Here is a 23,886-nt window from a genome sequence, read left to right on the forward strand (position 1 = left end):
GGGACCCCAAGCTCCTTTGTTACGCCACTGGTGTACATAGTACCAGGGTAATATACAGGCGTGCCTACAGCAATTAATGTCATATAAAGGGGAGAGATAAACTGTGGGGCAATATAACAGTAATCACACTGCACAGAAGTTAGCAAGCAGTGGCCTGGAGGTGTACAGTGATATATCACATAATATATGACTGTGTTAATCAATATTATGGCAGATAGCAAAAATAAAGTTCAACAAGATATTTGGAGGCAAAATACTGGTAATCAGACTGTGCAGATTCCAACAAGCAGCTGGCTGGTAGTGTATGGTAATATGCCAAAACAACTCAAACATATTTCAACTTTTATATGTTCAAAGTTCCAATGGGGAAAAAAAAAAACAGCAGCTGTGTAAATAGACAGTGCTGGGATACAGAGACACCAGCAAACAGCTTTCTATCTGTGTACACTGTACTGTAATGCTGGGAATACACAGTTCATTTTTGAGCCATTTAGATGGCTCGATAGATAATTTCCGACATGTCCGATCTCCCACCCGATCATTTCGTCACTTGATTTATGATAGCAGTGAATGGAAAAAAATAAGAAAAACGAGCGGAAGATAAGAGGATTGACTGCAGAATCGAGCGGCGAAACAATCGAACGGGAGAATCAAGTGGCAAAAACGAGCCGTGTATGCCCAGCATAATATATCGGAATAGGCGCCCATACACTCATCAATTTTCCAATTTGATTTCTTGCACATTCGATTTATCTTCTGGGGATCGATTAACCAAAATATCAGGGCAATCGATTTTTGATCGATTTTGTCTAACAATAACCACTATGCTTCAATCGATTAGTCACACCGTAAGAACTTCTAGAGACAAACTATTAGGTTTTGTTCACAACATAAATCGCTGATGCCAGCGCTTACCTGCACATTAGGGATTTTTTTGTAAAGCGCTTTAGCAGAGCGATTAGTTTTTTTCACTTCCTGATGTCAGTCAGGAAGTGAACTCTTGTACCCGGAAATGAATAAATACATTGTATTTATTCATGTAAGCGCTTTGGAAATCGCTATACAAAGCACTTTTTCAAGCGCTTTGCGATTTCCCTATACCTTCCATTGAGGCAGAAGCCCAAGGTAAGGGAAGCCCCAGGTAAGTGAAACTTTTTTTTGTACGTTTTAGGTTCACTTTAAGAGAACCAGAGATGAAGCACCCTCTTGTATCTTACCTTATAAATCAGTGGGAACATGGCAGTAAACACCTAATCTGCTCTTTGTTTCGTTGTTTTCTGTTTAATCTGACTGTTATCACCTCTGATAAGAATCCCTGACTGAGCACTCAGTCTGGCTTTGCTACGGAAAGAGATGAGTCTGTCTTCTCTGGTGTCTTTTCAAGCCCAAGCCTGCCCCCTTGTGGCTCTGCTATAATGACTCAGCTATAATTATTCCCTGCAAAGCCAGACTGAATGCTCAGTCCGGGATTCTTATCACAGCTGATAACAGACACTTTTAGCAGTGAGGATGAAACAGAGAGCATGGTAAGTGTTTTCTCTAATGTTCTTACTGATTTATATGGTAAAATACACAAGGGTGCTTCGTCTCTGGTTCCCTTTAAGCCTGGTGCACACCTTCAGTTTTTATTGGCCAATTTTACCACCTCAATGTAACATGAGGGTCACCATGAGGAGATTGAATATGCAATCTCTCATACTACAAGGGGGTGGTAAAATTAGTCAGTTATTGGCCAATCAAAATTGAAGGTGTATACCAGGCTTTAGGTTCTGGTAAGAATCAGATGATTTTTAATGATGTCCCAATATGCAAAATCTTAGAAAGAAAGAGGGTGTACTTTATTTTTCTCATAACTGTAACAGTAGACTCAGCTTTATCACCTATGGTCAATGAGATCCTCATAATTCTAGCTTACATTCAAATGTAACACAAAATTTATACAGCTTGGAACCGGGCCAATCAAATGCACTTCCTGGCGATTTTGATTGGACCAATTTCAAGCTGCATACCATTTGCAATACATTTGCATGCAAGCGTTTATTATTAGTATGTCAGTGACCTTCTCTAGTGATAAAGGTGTTTTCTCTATATAACCTCTGTAATGAAGACATCGGCCATTCATATTCTTTCATTTCAGTCTTTTATCATTAAATATAAAGTTGTATGTACAAACACAATGCAAAGATGAAAAATACATGGACATAAATACACATGGTACAAAGTGCGCTGGGGAAATTGGAGGACGTTTACCCAGAAACATGGGGGGGGGGGGGTTAACGACAGTATCCCTCATGCAGGAAAGATGGCAGGCTGCTTCAGTGGTGGAAAAGACTAGGTACAAGATATGTGCTCTCTATACAGGACAATTCCCATATAGCCAGAGACTGGTGGCCTCCTGGATTGTCCCCATATGGTTCGTAGTCCCTGGTAGGGTAAAGTCCTTCTGTATCTGGTAGACCCTGGTTTGTGCAATGTCCCGATGCTTCTGGTGGACCCTGGTAGTTGCAAAGTCCTTTTGTGTCTGATGGACCCTGGTTGATACAATGGGCAAAAGCTGTTGGTAGACCCTGGTAGGTGCAAAGTCCCAATGCTGCTGGTGGACTCTGGTAATTGCAAAGTCCTTTTGCATCTGGTGGACCCTGGTAGTTGCAGAGCCCTTTTGTATTTGGTGGACCCTGTTTGAGGCAATGTCCTGATGCTGTTGATGGACTCAGCCAGAGACTGTGGCCTCCTGGATTGTCCCGATGTGGTACGTAGTCCCTAGTAGGGTAAAGTCCTTCTGTATCTGGTAGACCCTGGTTTGTGCAATGTCCCGATGCTTCTGGTGGACCCTGGTAGTTGCAAAGTCCTTTTGTATTTGGTGGACTTTGGTTGGTACAATAAGACAAAGCTGTTGGTGGACCCTGGTAGGTGTAAAGTCCCAATGCTGCTGGTGGACTCTGATAGTTGCAAAGTCCTTTTGTATTTGATGGACCCTGGTTGGTGCAATGTCCCGATGCTGCTGGTGGACCCGAGTAATGGCAAAGTCTTTTTGAATCTGGTGTACCCTGGTTGATACAATGGGCCAAAGATGCTGGTGGACCCTGGTAGGTGCAATGTCTGGATGCTGCTAGTGGACCCTGAGAGGTGCAAAGTTCTTTTGTATCTGGTGGACCCCGGTTGATACAATGTTGCCATGGACTCTCCAGTGACCTTTTGTAACAGTTTAGGAGCTGCTTTGTAGCAGTCAGTGCAGAAATCACTCAATGAGAGTCATAATGTAGGATACGAAGACCATCAGGATAGGCAGACATACCAAAACTCCGACAAATAAGGCAATACTCAATATCGAAAACTTCCGAGACCGTCGAGACAGCAAAGCACTCTTCTTACTGTCACTTTCCTGCTCAGCCTGTTGGAGAGACCACACACAAATGGTAAACATTGCTGTCTGCATGGCGAACAGTTTTCAGTGAATTGAGTTAGCAAACATTATGTAGAAAAAAAAGTCCACTGAACAGTTACTGGGAGAAGAGGATTTGGGGAAGCAGGAGGTTCAATAGAAGCAGATAATGAGGGGAAGGAGGATAAGATGACAAAACGGAGACTCAATGAGAACAGAGAACAGTTAAGTGACAAGACAATATACTCTGTACAGCGCTGCTGAAGAGGTTGACATTATATAAATATTACAAAATAATAATAATTCAGGGGCAAACCCAGGATTTTTATGGGGGGAATTCCTGAAAGGTCTCCCTCAGCCACACACAATACAGTATAATAATATGGTAGGACATCATGCTGGGTACACACAATGCAATTTCCCGTCTGACCGATAAAGGAATACAGATAAGTGATAATCGACATTGGTAATGAAGGGGAAAGTGAAGCATTTAGACAGCAGGGCACAGGGCTGTGCCCATACCTGACTCTGTTAAGCTGCCCAGAGCTGCTCCATGCTCTGTACACACACTGCAGCTACATCCAATGTCAGCAGAGGATGATGAGAGTAGGGATCAGAAGAGCTGGATTTGCCATAAGGCACTGTAGGCACGTGCCTACTGGCGCATGATGATGGAAAGGTAGCTCACTCCCCTCCCTGAGTGTCTCCCTTCCCTCCCTCCCTCTAGCCTTACCTATGCAGAGTCCCAAGTGGAGTGTAAATGAGAGGTTACACACCCGGCTCTCAACATTCCAGTCCACTGACCAGATCTTTCTTCAGTCAGTAGTACCTCTAGCTACTTAATACTCTAATACTGAGGTTCCTCTAGCTCAGGCATGGGAAAACTTGGCCTTCCAGCTGTTAAGGAACTACAAGTCCCACAATGCATTGCAGGAGTGTGACAGCCACAGTTATGACTCATAAAGGCAAATGCATTGTGGGACTTGTAGTTCCGTAACAGCTGGAGGGCCGAGTTTGCCCATGCCTGCTCTAGCTACTTAATATTGCCTTGTACTTCTTGCTACTTAATACTAAGGGGCACCTGTAGCTACCTATGACAGGTAAGGGAGAAGCGACAAGTGGGACAGCCAGCACACTTGCAGTGCGGTTTGGTGAGAGTGGGGTTAAGGGGGGGCAAAGGATTATGGGAGTAGGGATAAGTGGGAACAGAGGATGGTAGGGATAAGGTGGCAGAGGCCGATGGGGATAAGGGGAAGCAAAGGATGAAAGGAGTAAGGGTACGGGGAAGCAGAAGGTGGTGGGAGTAGGGATAAGGGGCCACAAAGGATGATGGGAGTGGATATAATGAGGTGAAGAGGATGGTGGGGGAGAGGATAAGGGAGAATAAGTGGAGTGTAAATGAGAGGATACTCACCCGGCTCTCAACATTCCACTGACTAGATCTCTCTTCAGTCAGGGGCACCTCTAGCTACTTGATACTGAGGTTCCTCTAGCTACTTAATATTGACTTGTACTTCTGGCTACTTAATACTAAGGGGCACCTGTAGCTACCTGTGACAGGTGGGACAGCCAGCACACTTGCAGTGCGGTTTGGTGAGAATAGGGTTAAAGGGGGGGGGGCAAAGGATTATGGGAGTAGGGATAAGTGGGAACAGTGGATGGTAGGGATAATGGGGCAGAGGCTGATGGGAATGGGGATAAAGGGAAGTAGAGGATCAAAGGAGTAAGGATACGGGGGAGCAGAGGATGGTGAGAGTAGGGATAAGGGGCCATAAAGGATGGTGGAAGTGGAGATAATGAGGTGAAGAGGATGGTTGGGGAAAGGATAAGGGGTAGCAGAGAATTAGGGCAGCAAGGATGGGTTAGACTAAAGAATGATAGCAGTAGGGATAAGAGGGAGCACAGGATGATGAAGGTAATGATAAGGCGGACCAGCACAGGATGATGAGGGTAAGGATAAGGCGGACCAGCATAGGATGATGAGGGTAAGTATAAGGCGGACCAGCATAGGATGATGGGGGTAAGGATAAGGTGGACCAGCATAGGATGATGGGGGTAAGGATACGGCGGACCAGCACAGGATGATGAGGGTAAGGATAAGGCGAACCAGCACAGGATGATGGGGGTAAGGATAAGGTGGGCCAGCACAGGATTATGGGGGTAAGGATAAGGCGGACCAGCACAGGATTATGGGGGTAAGGATAAGGCGGACCAGCACAGGATTATGGGGGTAAGGATAAGGCGGACCAGCACAGGATTATGGGGCTAAGGATAAGGCGAACCAGCACAGGATTATGGGGGTAAGGATAAGGCGGACCAGCACAGGATTATGGGGGTAAGGATAAGGCGGACCAGCACAGGATTATGGGGGTAAGGATAAGGCGGACCAGCACAGGATTATGGGGGTAAGGATAAGGCGGACCAGCACAGGATTATGGGGCTAAGGATAAGGCGAACCAGCACAGGATTATGGGGGTAAGGATAAGGCGGACCAGCACAGGATTATGGGGGTAAGGATAAGGCGGACCAGCACAGGATTATGGGGGTAAGGATAAGGCGGACCAGCACAGGATTATGGGGGTAAGGATAAGGCGGACCAGCACAGGATTATGGGGGTAAGGATAAGGCGGACCAGCACAGGATTATGGGGGTAAGGATAAGGCGGACCAGCACAGGATTATGGGGGTAAGGATAAGGCGGACCAGCACAGGATTATGGGGGTAAGGATAGGGGGAAGCACAAGATAATGGGGACAGCTCAGTAGAAGCCTAGTGATTGGTATTCCCGGCATCAGTTATCAGACAGTACTCACCCGCACAGACAGCAGTAATGCTTTGATGCCCACACAGGAGATGCCACACACAATGCTCATGATGGCCAGTCTTCGGTGGCTGCATTGGCAGAAATGGCTTTTCGCTTTACTCTCATGCTGGATGGTTGGACTTTGGTCAATGAGTATTTTGTGTTCTTCCACTGAGCCATTCTGGAGACGTGGGTCAGCTGCGCTTGGCTCTTCCTGAGGAGTGACAATAAAAGACGTATGAGAGACTCGAGTGGTACTGTTCATACAGAGTGGGGATTGTTGATGGTCAAATCTCAGAGAAGTCATGGAGAAGCAAGCGATTTGTTTGATCAGCTGATTTGCAAAGCTCTGATTTGCTGTAATCACATCCTACTTTAGCACATGATTATGACTAGCAAATTAGGGACTTGTATATCTATCACCTGACCAAACTGATCACATGCTTCTCCATGACTTCTAGACATGACCATCACTAGTGAAGATAGGAACTCCGTGACTTCATGTTCCTAACAAGTAGTGGACAACATGATACCTTTACCACAGTCAACAAGCAGACCCCTGTCTAGAACTAGATGGTGTTGGAGGACGAGGGAAAGACAATATGAACATTTAATGTCAAGTTTTGAATCAGGTGATACAATTTATATTTGACTTAAAAGAATAAGGGCAAGATTTCGGCTGTGCAGTCCTTTTCAGACTTCAATCCTGTTTGCTTACAAGATGTTGGAACAGACAGCTATATACAGGTACATGCAACATCAAAAGGGGATACATAGATTTTTTGCAAGCATAAATACATGCCATTAAGATGCCTTAAATGAAACCGAACATCTAAATGGGGTCTAGAGAGGATGTTAGCTGATTTAAGACTAATAGATAAGACCCCTTGTTTACTCAATCCTCAAACAATTGGGACTCAGACTGTCACAGAGGCATCGTAAATTCCGAGTTCACAAGCAGAGTGGATGCTATATTTGTCTAGGCTGAGAATTCAATTTGTTTCTGAGAATTTAGGAAAAGATACCAATGAGGAATCCAATCCAAGACCATCTACCCCAAATCTACTACCTGACACTCCAGAACCCATCATAATAGTGCTCACTGTGTGTCACAGGCCCAACTCCATCGCCCAAACCTTTGCCATAGCAGAGCCCCTTGCTTTTACCTGTCCAGCACCATCATACAGCAGCTATACTGCTCACCCAGTAGAGAATGGCAGACAGCTGACTTTCCTGCAGGAAGTAAAGTGGTGTATGAGCGCCTGCTGATGGAAATCACTTGCATTACTCTACACGATTTACTCACAAAACCAGGAATGTGAGTGAAGGGTAAGGGTTACTTACATGAGACATAGTTCTCCCCTCATCTACAGCACTGCAGCAGATGTGGAGGAAGGTAAATCATTCTGTGACTTGAAGTAGTATGAAGGTCCTCATTATCTTGTGATGATGTGTTTAGTGGGTAGGAGGTGCTATGGGCAAGCTGCCACTGAATTAAATGGCTGTTTTATCGTTTCAAGGAATACAGCTACCCAATGTGGAATTACCTCTTCATTAATGTAACTATGGTTCTGGCTTTTTAATTGTGGCATTGATGCAGTAGCTGGCAGGGCCGGATTTATAATTTTTACACCCCTAGGCCAACTTTCTTCTAGCTCCCCTTCCATGTGTAACAGGGGGGCTCCCATTCCAAGTGTAGTCGCTTCTTCCATGTGTAACACAGAAGTACAACAGCCCCTCTTCTTTTATGTACAGCTCCCTTGGCATAAGCCCCCTCTTCCACGTTATTCACATATATCCCTCTTCATTTGCAGCTTTTTCTTCTATACTAGTAACCCTTTTCCATATCCTGCAGCTCCCTCAGGCACCAGCCGCCCAAAGCCCGGTCCTATGTGGCCTTTCCAGAAAGTGTCAGCAAAAACTCGGTATACAGAGGCGCCAGAGTAGAGTAAAACGTTTTAAAAACCGCTTAAAAGGAGAGGGGGATGTTAAGGTGGACTCACCTCCCTCTTACAAAAAAAGAAAACTCACTTGAGTCTCAATAAAATAGAATTGTCAAGTAATTTATTCAACTCCAGTGTGTGTGTTTTTCTTTCCAGACTTCTGTTTAGGCTTCAATTTCATTTTCAGTGCATCATGTAAACTGTGACCTTTGGTTTTACTGTCTCAATTGCATAGATAACTAAACTATTATTTTTTTTAACGCTTGTTGTACATAAGGGGACTTCAAACAATTTTTAAGTAGGACTACTACTATACGTACCTATGTTTATCTCTTCATGTCATATGTCAGTTTATCGTAAGTACCCTTTAACTTAGAAGTTGCATGTTAGGCTGTTGTGGTGACTTTCTGGCCTGTAAAGACTATGGACTATGTTCCCCTCTCAGGGCTCGGTTTTTGCTGGTGTGGATTTGACTGGTTGGGTTAAACAAGATGGCCTATGCAATTAATTTTTCTCCTGAATTTTCTCCTAGGTTATATTTTCACACCTTGTCAATCAAATGTTTTTAAACCACCAGCAAGTGATAACATTTTTAAAATTATTTAGATAGTACTTGACTTTTCACAATCATGGAATGGTTTCCTAGGTGTAGACTCCTCCTACCCCTTCTTTCAACCTCCAACATGACCAGGTATGTTCAACATTCCAAACACAGAAGATCCCCTCCGCTGGTCCTGCCTTTGTTCCCCACCAATGGCTGATTCATGGGTTCTTCTAAAGGTGTGTACATACATCTAATTTTGATTGGCCAATTTTACCACTTCCATGTAGTATAAGAGTTTAGCTACACAATCTATAGAAGTAGGGAGGGTCACCGTGGGGGAACCATGGTAGCCTGTGTGACAAAGACGAGACCAGGAGCCAGATGGTATCGTAGGATAAAATTAGCAGTTAGCAATTAGCATTTTAATTGTGCGTGAATAAACCTCACCTGATCTAAACCCTTGTTTTTGTGGGTTGATTCATCTGGAGAGATAAGATACCTCATGTATTTATTTATGTCTTTATAACATATACTCCGAAAGATATTTATTTTTGGTGCCTCCACCCTTCTTCATTAGATGCACAATCTGTTTAAAGTATTCAAAGTCTGGTGATCCTCATTCTACATGGAAGTGATAAAATTGGCCAGCCAAGATTGGTTGTATGTATGGACCTTAAAGAGAACCCAAGCCAATACTCAGAAACAAATACTTACCTAAGGAGAGGAAAACATCTGGATCTCTTCAGCTGATCGGGACCGCGCACCACTTCTGGATTGAATGCGGCTGTTCCTGTGCAATAGCACGGAGCCACTCCTGCAGCTATGGCTTACTGTGAAGGTGCGACTGTGCTCACATAGGCACAGTGCTTGGCATCCAAGAGAATTTGCCGCTGGGAGACTTGGGCACAGGATACAGCCGGTATGGCTTATCCTGCTGCTGCACAAGTTCCCGGCGGCATTAAATATTATTCCCCCTCCAGGTCCACGTGGATTGTGGGGAATGATGTAATTCGGCTTCCAGCTATTGCTGGAAGGCGAATTACAGTATTTTAAAAGTAACTTCAGCTCCGTCTTCTGACGTTGGTGAAGTTACTGACTGTGCGCCGCTATAGCCGTAATTCCTATTATGGTCTATGGTGCCACCGGCTGCGCCCAAGTCTCCTGCGCTGCATTTGCAGTGTTTGCAGTGCTTGAAGGCTCAGGTACACTTTGTCAATTGTAGTTTCCAATCCCTTACAACAGGTTTCTAGAGGAAAGCAGAACTAGAGGAAGGCAGCTTATTCTACCTACGATGAGGAAGTGCTTTTCGATAAGTGATTGTTAATGCAACCAGAACTGATTTTCAGCAAATGAGTATTCATCGTGATAACAAAAATGATAACAAAAATGAGGGCTCCATGTTGCCAGAGACAGAGCGGATAGCGCTGCATGTTATTTCTCAGAATGTTAAGAGACCCATACGTCACTGGTGCTGAGAGGCGTATACCAACAAAGGAAACGCGGAAAACTGTAGGTGTGATTGAGTTATGGATTTTACCTTAATGCTCTTCTCATGGACTATACAGCAATTTCTTTGAATACCCTACAGTTAGCACTGGACAGCTGTATTGGCACCCTGGCTCATCTGTTAGGGATCGGGGGACCTAGATAGCAGTTTTTGCTGAGAACCAATGGAAGAGTCATCATCCAAAATGCCCAACAGAAACCTTATTGGGTGGATGCCATCACGTCTATGGGTACCCCAAGTATCATATAGCCCACCATCACTCCCAGCTGTTTCCAACATGATGGTCCGCTAGATTCGCTTACCTTCAGTTCAAATGTTTCACTCATCTTCCCTGAGGATGTTTTCTCATGCTGTGGTGACAATTCCAGTTTGAGGTGACTTCATAAGCAACCAGCCATAGATATGAATCCTATGTGTGTCGTCCTAGCTATGCGGTCCTTCTACGCGTAGCACAGTGAAAACAGGAGGGGTGTCCTCAGGGTGCTGCTATCTGCTGTGAATGTGGTATGCAAAGAAGAGGAATCCCTGAGGTGCTGCTGTTCAACCTCTGGTGTGGTATGTACAGGAGCTGAATCCTCAGGCCTTTGATCCCGAATGATCCGGTGGAGAGGATGGACTGGAGCTGTGTGCCGGCGCTCTGCTCTCTGGTGTGTGATATTATACACGCTCTTGATATCTATATTGTATATTTCAGTGTGTGACTCAGTCTCTCTGGAATGTCATACCTGCAGAAGGTGTGTACTTGCTCTTGACTGGCTGTGACTCAGGAGGCTGAGAATGAAGGGACATTCCTCAGACTGCAGAGTGGGTGGAAAAGCGATACCGCAGTCTCGGTGCAGCAGTGACGGCGAGGAATGCTCCGCACGTCTCCCCCGACCGAGATAGCGGGACTTTCCTGAGAAATATGCAAATTATCTCTCTATGCCCCTGATGTTCACTTAAAGCTGAATTATCACAAGTACCTTCTGTTTTAAGAAGGAAAATCACACTAAGGGCTTGATTCACAAAGCGGTGATAACTCAGTTATCACGCCTAAAAGACTTTAGGCGTGATAACCTTTGCACCACTGAGTTATCACCGATTTTTGCTCTAACTCGCGCGAAGTTTCCGCGCGTACGCGCGTATGTGCGCGCGCAAAGTCCCATAGGGCTTAATGGGAGCTTCGCGCGAAGCGGGGACGCTGCGCGCGCGCGGAACATTCGCGCGAGTTGCTTCTTATCATGCCTAAAGTGAGTTTAGGCGTGATAAGGGGCTTTTCACTGGCGTGCAAACACTTTGCACCGCTTTGTGAATCAAGCCCTAAGCATTGCTTTTTAGAAGGCGGGCTTTTCAGTCCCCTATACTTTCCTAGTGGTTTGGGTCACCCCAAGCTGCTTGGTTACTCAGTTTTCCTGAGAAACAGGAGCTTTCTGGGTACTGGTCCCAGTTATAGGAGGCCTATGACATCATGCACAGTGCATGTGGGACTGTGAAGAGGAGAGCAGTGAGGTCATACTGTGTTCATCCCAAACATCCCATTAGCTACACAGGAATTTCAGCAGTTAAACACGTTCATTAAAAAATACCTCTCTAGGATGGAGAAGAGGCTTTGCCAACAGATCACAATTTTCTTTGCTTTTTGGATTTTATTAATCTCATTATATTCTTTGTAAGGTCTGGTTCACACAGGCGTTTTTGTGGCATTTAACGCGGTGTTTCAGGTGCGGCGTTTTTTGGGATCTACCCCCGTCCCATTAAAGTGAATGGGAGCGTTTATAGCTGGCTTTCATGAAAGCCTGGCGGTAGATCCCAGCGTTGCATCTAGTCTCAAAAGCAACATGTTGCTTTCAGAGGCGGTAAACGCCAGGAAACAATAGCAGAGACCAGAATTGCTAGCCTTGAACGCTTCCTAAAAGCCTTCAAAAGCTAGTGTCTAAACGCTGGCATTTAAACGCCAACATTTGAACGTGGCGCCGAGCGAAAGCTCGGCAGAAGCCCGTGTGAACCAGCCCTAAAGGGCTTAAAGATATACCATCTTACTGCTGAAAGCTGCCATCCAGGAAATACAGCCCTCTAAAATCAGGAAGCACAACATAAATATTAGACATGGCTCGCACCTTAGACAGGTCCTCATCAGCTACTTAAAAAGGAACTTTAGCGAAAAGAGGAAAAAAATAATACATTGCAAAATGAGAAGTCTAAAAATAGAAGCGAGATCAAGAAATGAATGATATTCGCCATGTAATTTGTTCATGTTATTTGATGATAGGTGATCATCTTTACTACTGGCAGACATGAAAAAACTAGACAACACCAACTGCCATTATCTATAACCACAACCCCCAACAATGCGATAATCTAAAAAAAAATTTCAATAGTTATACATATGCACAAAGGGAGATACTGGTTGCTTGGCAGTTTAAAACAGTTATTTCCCACAATGCAACAAGGTTCACAGACAGGACCTAGGTCCTGACATCACACTGTGATAGGGGTTTCACCACAATATCAGCCATACAAAACGACCTGATGATCTATTCGAGAAAAGGTAAAGATTTCTCATAGGAAAGGGGGTATCATCTAGTGATTGGGGTGAAGTTCAATCCTTGGTGACAGTTCCTCTTTCATGTAGGTAGCAAATCTCGAAATGTTACAGCACAGATTCAGGGAGGTTATGCTGAATGAGAGGACACCCCATACCCCCTCCCCCCCCCCCCCCCCCCCAACAATGAAATCTCCCACCACCCCTAAACACCACCTCACGCTCGTCGTCTCCAACATTTTTCTTGTTCTGTGTACTTTCCCTGACATGTCTCCCTCCTTTCTTAAAGGGGAACTGAAGTAAGAGGTATACGGAGGATGCTATATTTATTTCCTTTTAATCAATACCAGTTGCCTGGCAGCCCTGCTGGTCTATTTCTCTGCAATTGTATCTGAATAACACAAGAAACAAGCATGCAGCTAATCTTGTCAGATCTGACTTTAAAGTCTGAAACACCAGATCTGCTGCATGCTTGTTCAGGGGCTATGGCTAATAGTATTAGGGGCAGATGATCAGCAGGGCTGCCAGGCAACTGGTATTGCTTAAAAAGAAATAAACATGGCAGCCTCCATATACCTCTCTCTTCAGTTCCCCTTTAACATTCCCCACTATTGCTCCTTCTCCTGGTCTGTGCTCCACCCCTCTTCCCCCCCCCCCCCCCCTTTATTCCACCTCCTAAAACTTCCCTCTTTGCAACCATTCCTTTTCATGCTTCCTGCGCTCTGTCAACACTATTCCTGTGCCTATGCTTTGCCTCCTACCCTACCATTCTTCCTTTTATTCTGCACCCTCAACTTTTTCCAATTCCATGCTCCCCACTTTCTCCATTTCCTCTTTCTATTCTGTGTCCAACACCTTCTGTTATCCTCAGGTTCTGTGTCCACAACTTCTCTGTTTCTCCTCCTATTCTGTGACTTTCATTTACTTTAGTGGTGTCCAAACTAAGGCCTACAGAGCCTCTTAGTGAACCCCGAATATTTATTGCACAATGTATTAGATGCCATAACTATACACTGGTGTTCAGGGAGCATACAAAACAAAGATGCCATACTCACCAGAAATAGCAGGCCTCTGAATCCCTCACAATACCAGATCCTCCTGGCCAGAACTACGTGAGGACCAGGTGTGATGTAGCAAGCTTCGTATCAATCCACAAGAGCGGATCGTCCGTGTATTGATTTGGGTCATCGCCCTGGTCTTCTTGTAGTTCCAGCCAAGAGGGACATGGACATCTGCTGCTAGTGAGTATAGCATTTTTTATTTTATTTTTGCAAAAACTACTGAACACCAATGTTTGGAGGCTCTACCTAATTTATTAGGGAGGACAGGAAACTGCTCAGTCAGGCAGGAGCACTCTGCCCAATTATGGGGGACATTGCCTAACCGCCGCTGCTGCATCGCTGCAGAAGTTGGCCAGTAACCCGCTGTTGACTTTGCGGCAGATCGGAGTGCTGTTGTGTTACCCTGCGGCAAATCGGGGTAACGCAACGCAGGTTTACAATGCAAGTGTAAAAGGGGCCTCAAGAATGCCTCTTAATCCCTGTTTATTCAGGGGGACCTCCGGGGGTTCTCTGTAGCCCAAGATGGATCGGTATGTGATTCCTTGAATGACAGAGTAGAGCTGAGGCTGTACAGATGCGTCATCAGACCCCTGGCTAGTGACTGGTCTCTTGGTATGTGGGGGTAGAGGGGGAGAAAGAGCGCGTGCCATGGATTGTATTCTGTGGGCGGGGAGGGGCAATAAAAATGTCATTGTGTGCTGCTCAGGCGTCTGGGATCGCTAAGGTTCTGGCAGGTTGGACCTTTACCAGACATCATGCGGCCGCTGTACACATGCTGGTCTGACTCCAGTCCAGATTCTTGCCTATGGCAGTTATCGTTTGCAATGGGCAAGTTCAGACCAGTGTATGTACGTAGCTTTATTTGTCGACACACAGTCTGTTATGACCATGCTTGCTCATACTATGCTGTGGTGAATTGTAGGGGGCATAAAGATTTCATATGCTATATGACACATGGTTTGGTACAAATGGGACTTGTTGTTGTGTTTTATTTTTGCTAGTTTAGCAAACACCCCCCCCCCCCCCACCGACTCCCCACCGCCCAAACGGTCTCAGGAATGGTGGACTGACCTTTGGTCTAAACAGTTTAGGCACCCCTGATTTACTTCATTCCTCCTCCTATCCTGTGTCCCTCACCTTCTGTGTTTCGTGTCTTGATGTTATAAGCAGATTGGGAGGAGAACAGCAAGAGCTGGGATGGGAGAGAGCCACAGTGTGCAAAGCTAATCCAGCTCACTGACAGCCAAGGAGTCACTGCCAATCCACCCACTACCTCCAGGGGAAATAAAAAAAAAAACCTACCTGTCACATACTACTCATCATTTACTTCTTGCCTAATCTAAGTTTCAATTAATCCACCTATCACTACCTGTCTGTCACTGTATTCTGTTTAAAGGGAACCTAAACTGAGAAGCATATGGATTTTTCCTTTTAAAATAATACCAGTTGCCTGAATCTCCTGCTGATCCTGTGTCTATAATACTTTTTGCCCCAGCCCCTCAACAAGCATGCAGATCAGGTGCTCTGACTGAAGTCAGACTGGATTAGCTGCATGCTTGTTTCAGGTGTGTGGTTCAGCCACTACTGCAGCTAAAGAGATCAGCAGGACTGCCAGGTAACTGGTATTGTTTAAAAGGAAACATCCATTTCCCTCTCAGACACAGACATTCATATTGCGCTTTTCTCCTGGCGGACTCAAAGCACCAGATTGGGTGTGGCAAGGTGTTCCAGAGGGTAGGGGCAGCATGGCAAAAGGCTCTAGCTCCAAAAGTATTGAATAGGACTCTGGCGATGTTATTTGATCCTGTTGATCTGAGGTTGTGGGAGGTGTGATGCAGTTGCACTAGAATGTCTTTGCCACCAACTGTGTGCGACTACAACCTACCAATCACAATCTGACACTGGTATTATTTCACTGTGATTGATATTAGATATTAGAGTTTGTATGTTCTCTCCGTGTCTGCGTGGGTTTCCTCCGGGCACTCCGGTTTCCTCCCACATTCCAAAAACATACGGATAAGTTAATTGGCTCCCTCTAAAATTGGCCCTAGACTACAGTACTTACACTACATAATATAGACATATGGCAATGGTAGGGATTAGATTGTGAGCTCCTTTGAGGGACAGTTAGTTACAAGACAATATATAGATACACTGTACAGCGCTGCGTAATATGTCGGCGCTATATAAATACTAAATAATAATAATATTAACTGTCATTGATATCTGTCTATCATTGATAATATCTGTGCAGTACGGAGTGGCAGCAATTATCTTGCGCTGCCCAGGTCTTCCCGACCATAGCTCCTACTGAACCCAAACTTTGCTGAGTTTCCTGTGTGCCGAATCACAGACCCTCAGCCCTGCTGGTTCTTGAGATATGGTATACAGACCTGCACCTGGATCCAGTGGATTTCAGGGTCTACAATTTGGCAGATAGATTTGGGGGGGGTCCCTACCTGGGGGCCAGTAGGGGCTACTGTCGCGGAGATCACAGCAGCACAAGATTATCGTTGCAGCTACCTGCGGCGCATGCCTCCAAAAACAGAAGGTTCATCAGCTGTTTCATAGACCTGCAAGTTGTATTACGGCTGCGCAAAATCAACGTGGGCCTATCCTGATGTTGCGAGATTTGAGCATCACAATGGCTAGGGCGCGCTGACAATTTAGTCCATATCGACGCCACACCGACACCAATGTTCAACATTAATCCTTTATGAACTACAAAAAGTGACATAGCAGTAAACTAGCTACTCTTCTTTTATACCTCTCCACATTTCAAGGAAGAGCGCATTATCATCTAAGTTAGATACAGCTAAGAACAAACTAGTGGAGAGAGTATTGCAACACCATACTAAAATGCCTCCATCTGCTTCATATGAAAGCATGCTGTGCTGATTAACCAGCTATTGTATCAAAGCATTTTACTGTTGATTGTAAAGAGAATGTTGTTGAGTACAGTGAATTGTTCTATTGTTTTACAAGCTGACTGGCGCCCAAGTTATTTCTACTGGAAGTAACAGCATTGCACCCGCCTCAAAACCTTTGGAGACAGAGCCTTCTGTCATGCTGCCCCTGCACTTTGGAATTCCTTGCCACATCCAATCAGGACATCTCCATCCCTGAAAGCATGTAATGTGTACCTGAGATGAAACAAGTACAAGCACCTATACTTACCTGGGGCTTCCTCAAGCCCCCTGTAGGCCATGGGCTCCATAGCTGTCATCGCAGGCTGCTCGATTCTCCCACAGTAGATTCCCCTACTGTCACAATCCACTGTGCTTTCACGGTCTGTACCCCGTAACACCTCCCCTGATCATGCTGACGTGGCGTGGAGCGTTCTGGGCATGCGCAGTCCACTAAGACTGTAGCTGTACAGGCACAGAATGCTCCCAACCACAGTAGTCGGCAAGAACAGAGTGACCTGGGAAACCGGCAAGGGAGCCCACAGCCTTCAGGGGGCTGGTTAAGTATAAATACTGGTAATTGCAGTACTGCCAGGCAACTGGTATTGTTTAAAAGGAAATAAATCCCATTAACCCTGGTAAATAAAAGAGGTACATGGTAAATATGTAGGGTATATGAATTTAGGAATGGTACTACTGCCGGGGTCCCCAGGAAACTCACATGCAGGGGAGCTCTCTATGCTCCATCCCCAACCCTACAGACATTTGTGCTCTCCTAGACTTCTGACCTCCTTTCTGGCCTCTGTGTAGACAATGAGGTGAAACATTTACAGGGTTGGACTATAATTAGACATTTGGAATTGTCATTTAGACACCTACGTTATAACTTTCAGGTAAAACTGGTTCTGTGTAATTACCTCAACAGCCACTGGCTGGAATCTAGCCTTTCTCATCTGTAACATATCACGATTTGGCTGGTGAGCTTCTTGCAGAACCAACATCTCCACGTCCAGCGATTTTCCAGACTTCAGAAGACAAAGTATAGCTCCCCACTTTCTCTCTGATGGTCTACCCTTCCTCATCTGGCGATGGTTGTTTGCCAATAGAGAACACCAGGACTTGAATGTCTTTACTCTGTTTCTGGGCCTGATCATCTTGTTTCCTTTCCCAGAATCCTCAATTCTAAGGCACCATTTTTTGGTCCAGTGAGTTGTCTTCTGTCTTCTGAGAAAAGCCTTGAAGAACATTTTCATCTTCCCCAAATCTCCCAAAAGCCTGGAGAGCACAGTGCTGGCAGCACCTGTGAAGGGGGCAAGACAATGTGGGTTATTTACAAAGAGGGGAGTGTGAAGGGCCCTTCCTGGGTTATTTGTCCATAGAAGGTCACTTGGATTGTTCATTGTTTGATCTGTGTCAGACAATGTTCCTTTTTCTATTACACAGTAACCCTGAGGCCAGGATGAGGTAATCAGAAACACAATGGGAGGAATGCAGAAATGTGAAACAGCCCTTATAAAACAATGGCATAGCACCAAATAAACGACATACAGCTTGAAACTTCATACTATAGGTGCCCTTAGATTACTCGACTTAGTCGACCGACCATCCGATTCGATAAGTATACTCGAAAAGGATGAAAATCTGTGCCGCTAACAGCATGCCCAGTCAATGATGCAACAAATTACAGGTTGAAATTGGTTGCATGTATCAATCGGACATGCTGGAAAATCTCAAGCCGACATGCTTAATGGGGTACGTGGCGGTAATGGTGAGAATTGCAAATGCCGCGGAAACCTCCAGCCACTGCCCCTCTAATGTTTTATGCCCCCTCACCCCACACTGTCCTATGCAGGTATACTTTACCTGTCACGCCACCTGCTAGTGTCTGCCACGGTGTCCGGCGTACTTCAGAATTCTGGCGCCACGTGACTAGCAGCATATGGGGTGCACATGCGGAAGTGGGACAGGCTAGTGCCTGTGGGGGTGTGGGAGGGGCATAACAGGTAAAATATAACTGTACGGGACACAGAAAGTGACAAAATATTAGGGGGACAGCGGCCAGGGGTGGCGTTGTCGCCACAAGGCTGATTCCCGCAAGATTTCCTGCTGAAATTGATCGGGAATCGACTTGCAGTTTATGGGGGCCAACAGATCTCTCCAATCACATATGATCAGAGAGAGATCTGTCTCTTGGTCGATCGGCTGCCAAAATCGATCGCTAGGTGTATGGGCGCCTTTAAAGGAAACCTAACCGGACGGATATGTATTTTTCCTTTTAAAATCATACCAGTTGCTTGACTCTCCTGTTGATCCTGTGTCTAGAATACCTTCAGCCACAGTCCCTGAATAAACATGCAGATCAGCTGCTCTGACTGAAGTCAGACTGGATTAGCTGCATGCTTGTTTCAGGTCTGTGATTTAGCCGCTACTGCAGCCAAAGAGATCAGCAGGACTGACAGGCAACTGGTATTGCTTAAAAGGAAACATCTATATCCCTCTCAATTTAGGTTCCCTTTAAGAAGGACTTGGGAATTCTAGCAGATAAGCCAGGAAACCGGTTTCAATGCCAAGCAGCAGCAGTTAAAGCAAATCTAATTCTGGGTTGCAAGAAAAGAAAAAAAAAGGGTAAATAAAAACACAAGGTGCAAGTATACTACTTCCTCTGTATAAATCACTTGTCAGGGCACATCTGGAGTACGGGACACAGTTTTATGCACTACATCATAGAAGGAATAGAATACAAATAGGTATAGAATGCACACATTATGAAAAATCACTATGGCATTTTTGTGCTGTGTAAAAGGGAATCATAAAGAAGAACTGGAAGAAGGAAGAACTGGTGTGATGCAGATAGTATTCTGTATACCAAATCTGGCTCATAGGCTAAGCTTCCGGACCATGTAGCAAGGCTAATTATAGCACAAAACATACAGTAGACTATATAGGCCTCAATTCACTAAGCTTAACTCCTGTCTTTAAAGAGACTCCGTAACAAAAATTGCATCCTGTTTTTTATCATCCTACAAGTTCCAAAAGCTATTCTAATGTGTTCTGGCTTACTGCAGCATGTTCTACTATCACCATCTCTGTAATAAATCAACTTATCTCTCACTTGTCAGACTTGTCAGCCTGTGTCTGGAAGGCTGCCAAGTTCTTCAGTGTTGTGGTTCTGTGATGCATCTCCCCCCTCCAGGCCCCTCTCTGCACACTGCCTGTGTATTATTTAGATTAGGACAGCTTCTCTCCTCTCTCTTATCTTTTACAAGCTGGATAAATCCTCCTCTGAGCTGGCTGGGCTTTCACATACTGAGGAATTACATACAGGCAGAGCTGTCTGCACTCTGCAGGAAGAAACAGCCTGACACTTCAGTGGAAGATAGCTGCAGGGGGAAAGAAACACACAAATGATCTCTTGAGATTCAAAAGGAAGGGTGTATACAGCCTGCTTGTGTATGAATGTATTTTCCATGTGTGGACATACTGTACATCAACCTACTTCCTGTTTTGGTGGCCATTTTGTTTGTTTATAAACAAACTTTTTAAAACTGTTTTTAACCACTTTTAATGCGGCGAGGAGCGGCGAAATTGTGACAGAGGGTAATAGGAGATGTCCCCTAACGCACTGGTATGTTTACTTTTGTGCGATTTTAACAATACAGATTCTCTTTAATAACTCTTCTGAGCTGTTTTACAGTTATCACCATGGTGATATAATTGTGATAACTGTAAAACAGCTCAGAAGAGTTATTAAAGACAGGAGTTAAGCTTAGTGAATTGAGGCCAAATGCATATGTCAAAGTCCAAATAACGAAGTCCAACAACAACCTTGTTTCAGAGGTGTACCACCTTTTTCAAGCTAAAGCGAAACTTAACAGGGAGATATGGAATTTTCCTTTTATACAATACCAGTACCTTGTCAGTTATGTAGACAACTGAGTGTCTGCCTGGCATAGATGGGTCCTTATGATTTCCCTGTGACTGTGAGGTGAGCGAGATCAGTGGCCCACACAGCCTATTTTTTTTTTTTTTTGCAGTTGTTATAGTGTGGGCTTCTGGTTCTCAAACACGATCATTATACGATCAGATCAGTGTTTATATTGGCAGGTAGAGGCAGGAAGTTTGGGTACCGGAGGCACCGTGGTCGTTTGGCAGCCACTATAGGTGCCCATAGTAATATTGGCCACTGAGGGAAATGTGGGCGCCGGAGGAAATTTTATTGCAGCCGTCCGCTATGCAAACTGAGTCTTCAAATAGCGGGTGCTTAACTACTGCCCCCCCCCCCCCCCGATATTTTTCCGTTTTTGTGGGACAGGCTTGTGTGTGTGTGTGTGTGTGGGGGGGGGGGGGGGAGTCTATTAGGGATAGGCATCAGTAAGGGGTTCTTTTAAGCTTAGATGCCACTGTTTTTTTGTTTTTTTTTAAGGTAAGGCATGGGTGGGGTATGTTGGTTTCGATTAGGCATTGGAGCGAGGGTAGATAGCATTAATCAGCGGTGGTGGTGGGTGGGTGTTAGAGTTAGGCAATGGTTGAGGGAGGGTTCTGTGTGAGAATAGTTAGTTTTAGCTGTAGTATCTGAATTTGCACTGTAATATAAATCTTTATGACTCCTTCGTGTAGGCACAAGTGTTTATGTTGACAATGGCAAACCCTTTATCACCTGATCGTTTGGTCAGTTGCATCAAAGGGGAATTCACTATTACCAAATGTATTAGACCTGTTTTTAGACCTGGTCTAAACCATTTGGTAATTAGGTGGGTAAAGCAGAGGAAATGATCAAAAGATGCAATTCACAAACGAGTAGCTATGACTGACACCCTTCTCTGATGAGCTCTCCTCTGCATACAATTAAACTCCTGCATAATTAATTCCAAATGTTCCATCCTCACATCTAAAAAAACGTACAGAATTACTTTACTTTACTCACAGAAATCAGCTGGTCTAATCTCTGTCAGAAAAAGTGGGTGTGGTTACTCCTTATTTGCATTTGTGAATTGTGTAATTACTGAATGATAGACTAGGTCTAAAACATTGCACCAAACCATCAGTAGACTAAAAACCTTCTGTAGACTAGTCTAAACTGCTTAGTGAATTGAGGCCATTAATGTGTTTATTTTCCTTAAAGAGAACCTGAGGTGGGTTTGAAGAATATTATCTGCATACAGAGGCTGGATCTGCCTATACAGCCCAGCCTCTGTTGCTATCCCAAACCCCCCTAAGGTCCCCCTGCACTCTGCAATCCCTCATAAATCACAGCCACGCTGCTGACAAACAGCTTGTCAGAGCTGGCTGTGTTTATCTCTATAGTGTCAGTCTTCTGCTCTCCCCGCCTCCTGCAGAACTCCAGTCCCCGCCTGCATCCCTTCCCTCCCTGCTGATTGGAGGGAAGGGACGGGGGCAGGGACCGGAGCTATGCCGGAGGCGGGGGAGCAGCTGAGACTGACACTACAGATGTAAACACTGCCTCACAGCATGGCTGTGATTTATGAGGGATTGCAGAGTGCAGGGGGACCTTAGTGGGGTTTGGGATAGCAACAGAGGCTGGGCTGTATAGGCAGATCCAGCCTCTGTATGCAGATAACATTCTTTAAACACACCTCGGGTTCTCTTTAATGGATTTGGTGACTTGTTTGTAGTGTGCTATGTTCCAAGTCAAAGCAAGAAGTTTTGAATCAGGATGATACCATTTATTGGCTAACTAAAAAGAATAAGAGTAGGTCAGCGTTTCTCATTTTATTTAGGATAGCGGCTGAGATTCTTTGTCAAAGTTTCTTAACCTCCTGAGCGATAATCCCGAGCTGAGCTCGGGGTATATCGCGCAGGAGGATTTCTCAGGCCCTGGTGGGCCGATTTGCATAATTTTTTTTTGTTACACGCAGCTAGCACTTTGCTAGCTGCGTGTAACTTCCGATCGCCGCTGCTCGCCGTGCAGTCCCCCCCCCCCCTCCCCGACCCCTTGCGCAGCCTGGCCAATCAGTGCCAGGCAGCGCTGAGGGGTGGATCTGTACACCCTCCGACGTCACGACGTCCATGACGTCGGTGACGTCATCCCGCCCCGTCGCCATGGCGACCGGGGAAGCCCAGCAGGAAATCCCGTTCTGAACGGGATTTCCTGCTTACTCTGATCGCCGAAGGCGATCGGAGTGGGTGGGGGGATGCCGCTGCGCTGCGGCTATCATGTAGCGAGCCCTGGGCTCGCTACATGATTTAAAAAATAAAAAATTAAAAAAAAATAGTGCTGCGCCACCTCCTGGGCGATATAATTGTATCGCCCAAAGGGTAAAGGTGTGGAAATCTGAGACAGGGTCTGGAGCAGCTTAAGAGAGCTGCAGCCCGGCTGGGCGCGCTCAGTAGTCTGGAGGACGCATGTCTTCCTAAAGGGGGGCTGGTTCCTGCTTTATGGGTTCAGGTGGGCTTTTTGTAGAGCTGGGTTGTGGGGGTCAAGTTAGGTTATGTTCGCAGGCATCCTTAGCATGTAAGCGTAGGGGGGAGAGGGGGTATTATGCAAATTTTGTGTGGAGCTTGAAAATGGACCAATTAAATCCAGCAAAGGTGGAATTCAATTTGTCCATTTTCAAGCCACATAATTTCCATAATCTTACATCAATTTGGAATTATTTGCCATTGACCATCCCTATGCAATTGTATATATAAGTGCACAAGTATACCTTTTACTCAGCATGCACTGTTCAGTTAGGCTCAGGTTTCACAACACCATTCCTTCCAGTTTCCGGGATGCAAATTCAGACCCAGAACAACAGCCTATTGGAAATCGATAGCCTGCTACTAAACTGCAAGAGGGCAGAACAAAATGTCAGGGCTGTGGAGTCGGAGTCGAGTAGTTGGAGTAATTTTGAGTACCTGGAGTCAGAGGTTTCAATAAACTGAGGAGTTAGAGTCACATGATTTTTTGAACCAAATCCATAGCCTTTGTAAAAATTAGACTAAGGAGTCAGAGTTGGTGGTTTCATAAACGGAGGAGTCGGATGATTTTTGTACCGACTCCACAGCAAAACGTAGGGTTCAGTAAATCTAATGGAAATGGCAGCGGCCATTTTCATTAGTGTGATCCAATTGTGTCGCAATAGCTGTCCTGCTGCGTTTTGTATGCAAGATCCAATTGTGTCGCAATAGCTGTCCTGCTGCGTTTTGTATGCAATCGACCTCTACTATACCGAGTCTAGTAGCTAAATCAAATTAGTGGAAACTGGTTTGGGTTCTTT

At 45.2% G+C, this 23,886-nt stretch overlaps 1 protein-coding gene across 1 annotated transcript; it reads right to left on the bottom strand.

Annotated features, from left to right (window-relative positions):
* Nucleotides 1-2,123: 2,123 nt before the first annotated feature.
* Nucleotides 2,124-10,828, bottom strand: TMEM265 (transmembrane protein 265). The gene is made up of 3 exons (XM_068246687.1): nt 10,481-10,828; nt 6,195-6,398; nt 2,124-3,391 (listed from the first exon to the last, which is right to left on the bottom strand). The coding sequence occupies exons 1-3, from the start codon at nt 10,502-10,504 to the stop codon at nt 3,239-3,241; spliced, it is 381 nt and encodes a 126-aa protein (XP_068102788.1). The 5' UTR covers nt 10,505-10,828; the 3' UTR covers nt 2,124-3,238.
* Between the last annotated feature and the right edge of the window lie 13,058 nt (nt 10,829-23,886).

This window comes from Hyperolius riggenbachi, chromosome 7, assembly GCF_040937935.1.
Source record: "Hyperolius riggenbachi isolate aHypRig1 chromosome 7, aHypRig1.pri, whole genome shotgun sequence".
Classification (NCBI taxonomy): Eukaryota; Metazoa; Chordata; class Amphibia; order Anura; family Hyperoliidae; genus Hyperolius; species Hyperolius riggenbachi.

Excerpts from the sequence above, each read along its gene's own strand:
- TMEM265 (XM_068246687.1), bottom strand. The coding sequence starts at position 10,504 with ATGAGTGAAACATTTGAACTGAAG. Across the intron at positions 6,399-10,480 it reads GTGAAACATTTGAACTGAAG|GAAGAGCCAAGCGCAGCTGA; the intron begins GTAAGCGAATCT and ends GTCACTCCTCAG. Across the intron at positions 3,392-6,194 it reads CATTACTGCTGTCTGTGCGG|GCTGAGCAGGAAAGTGACAG; the intron begins GTGAGTACTGTC and ends TCTCTCCAACAG.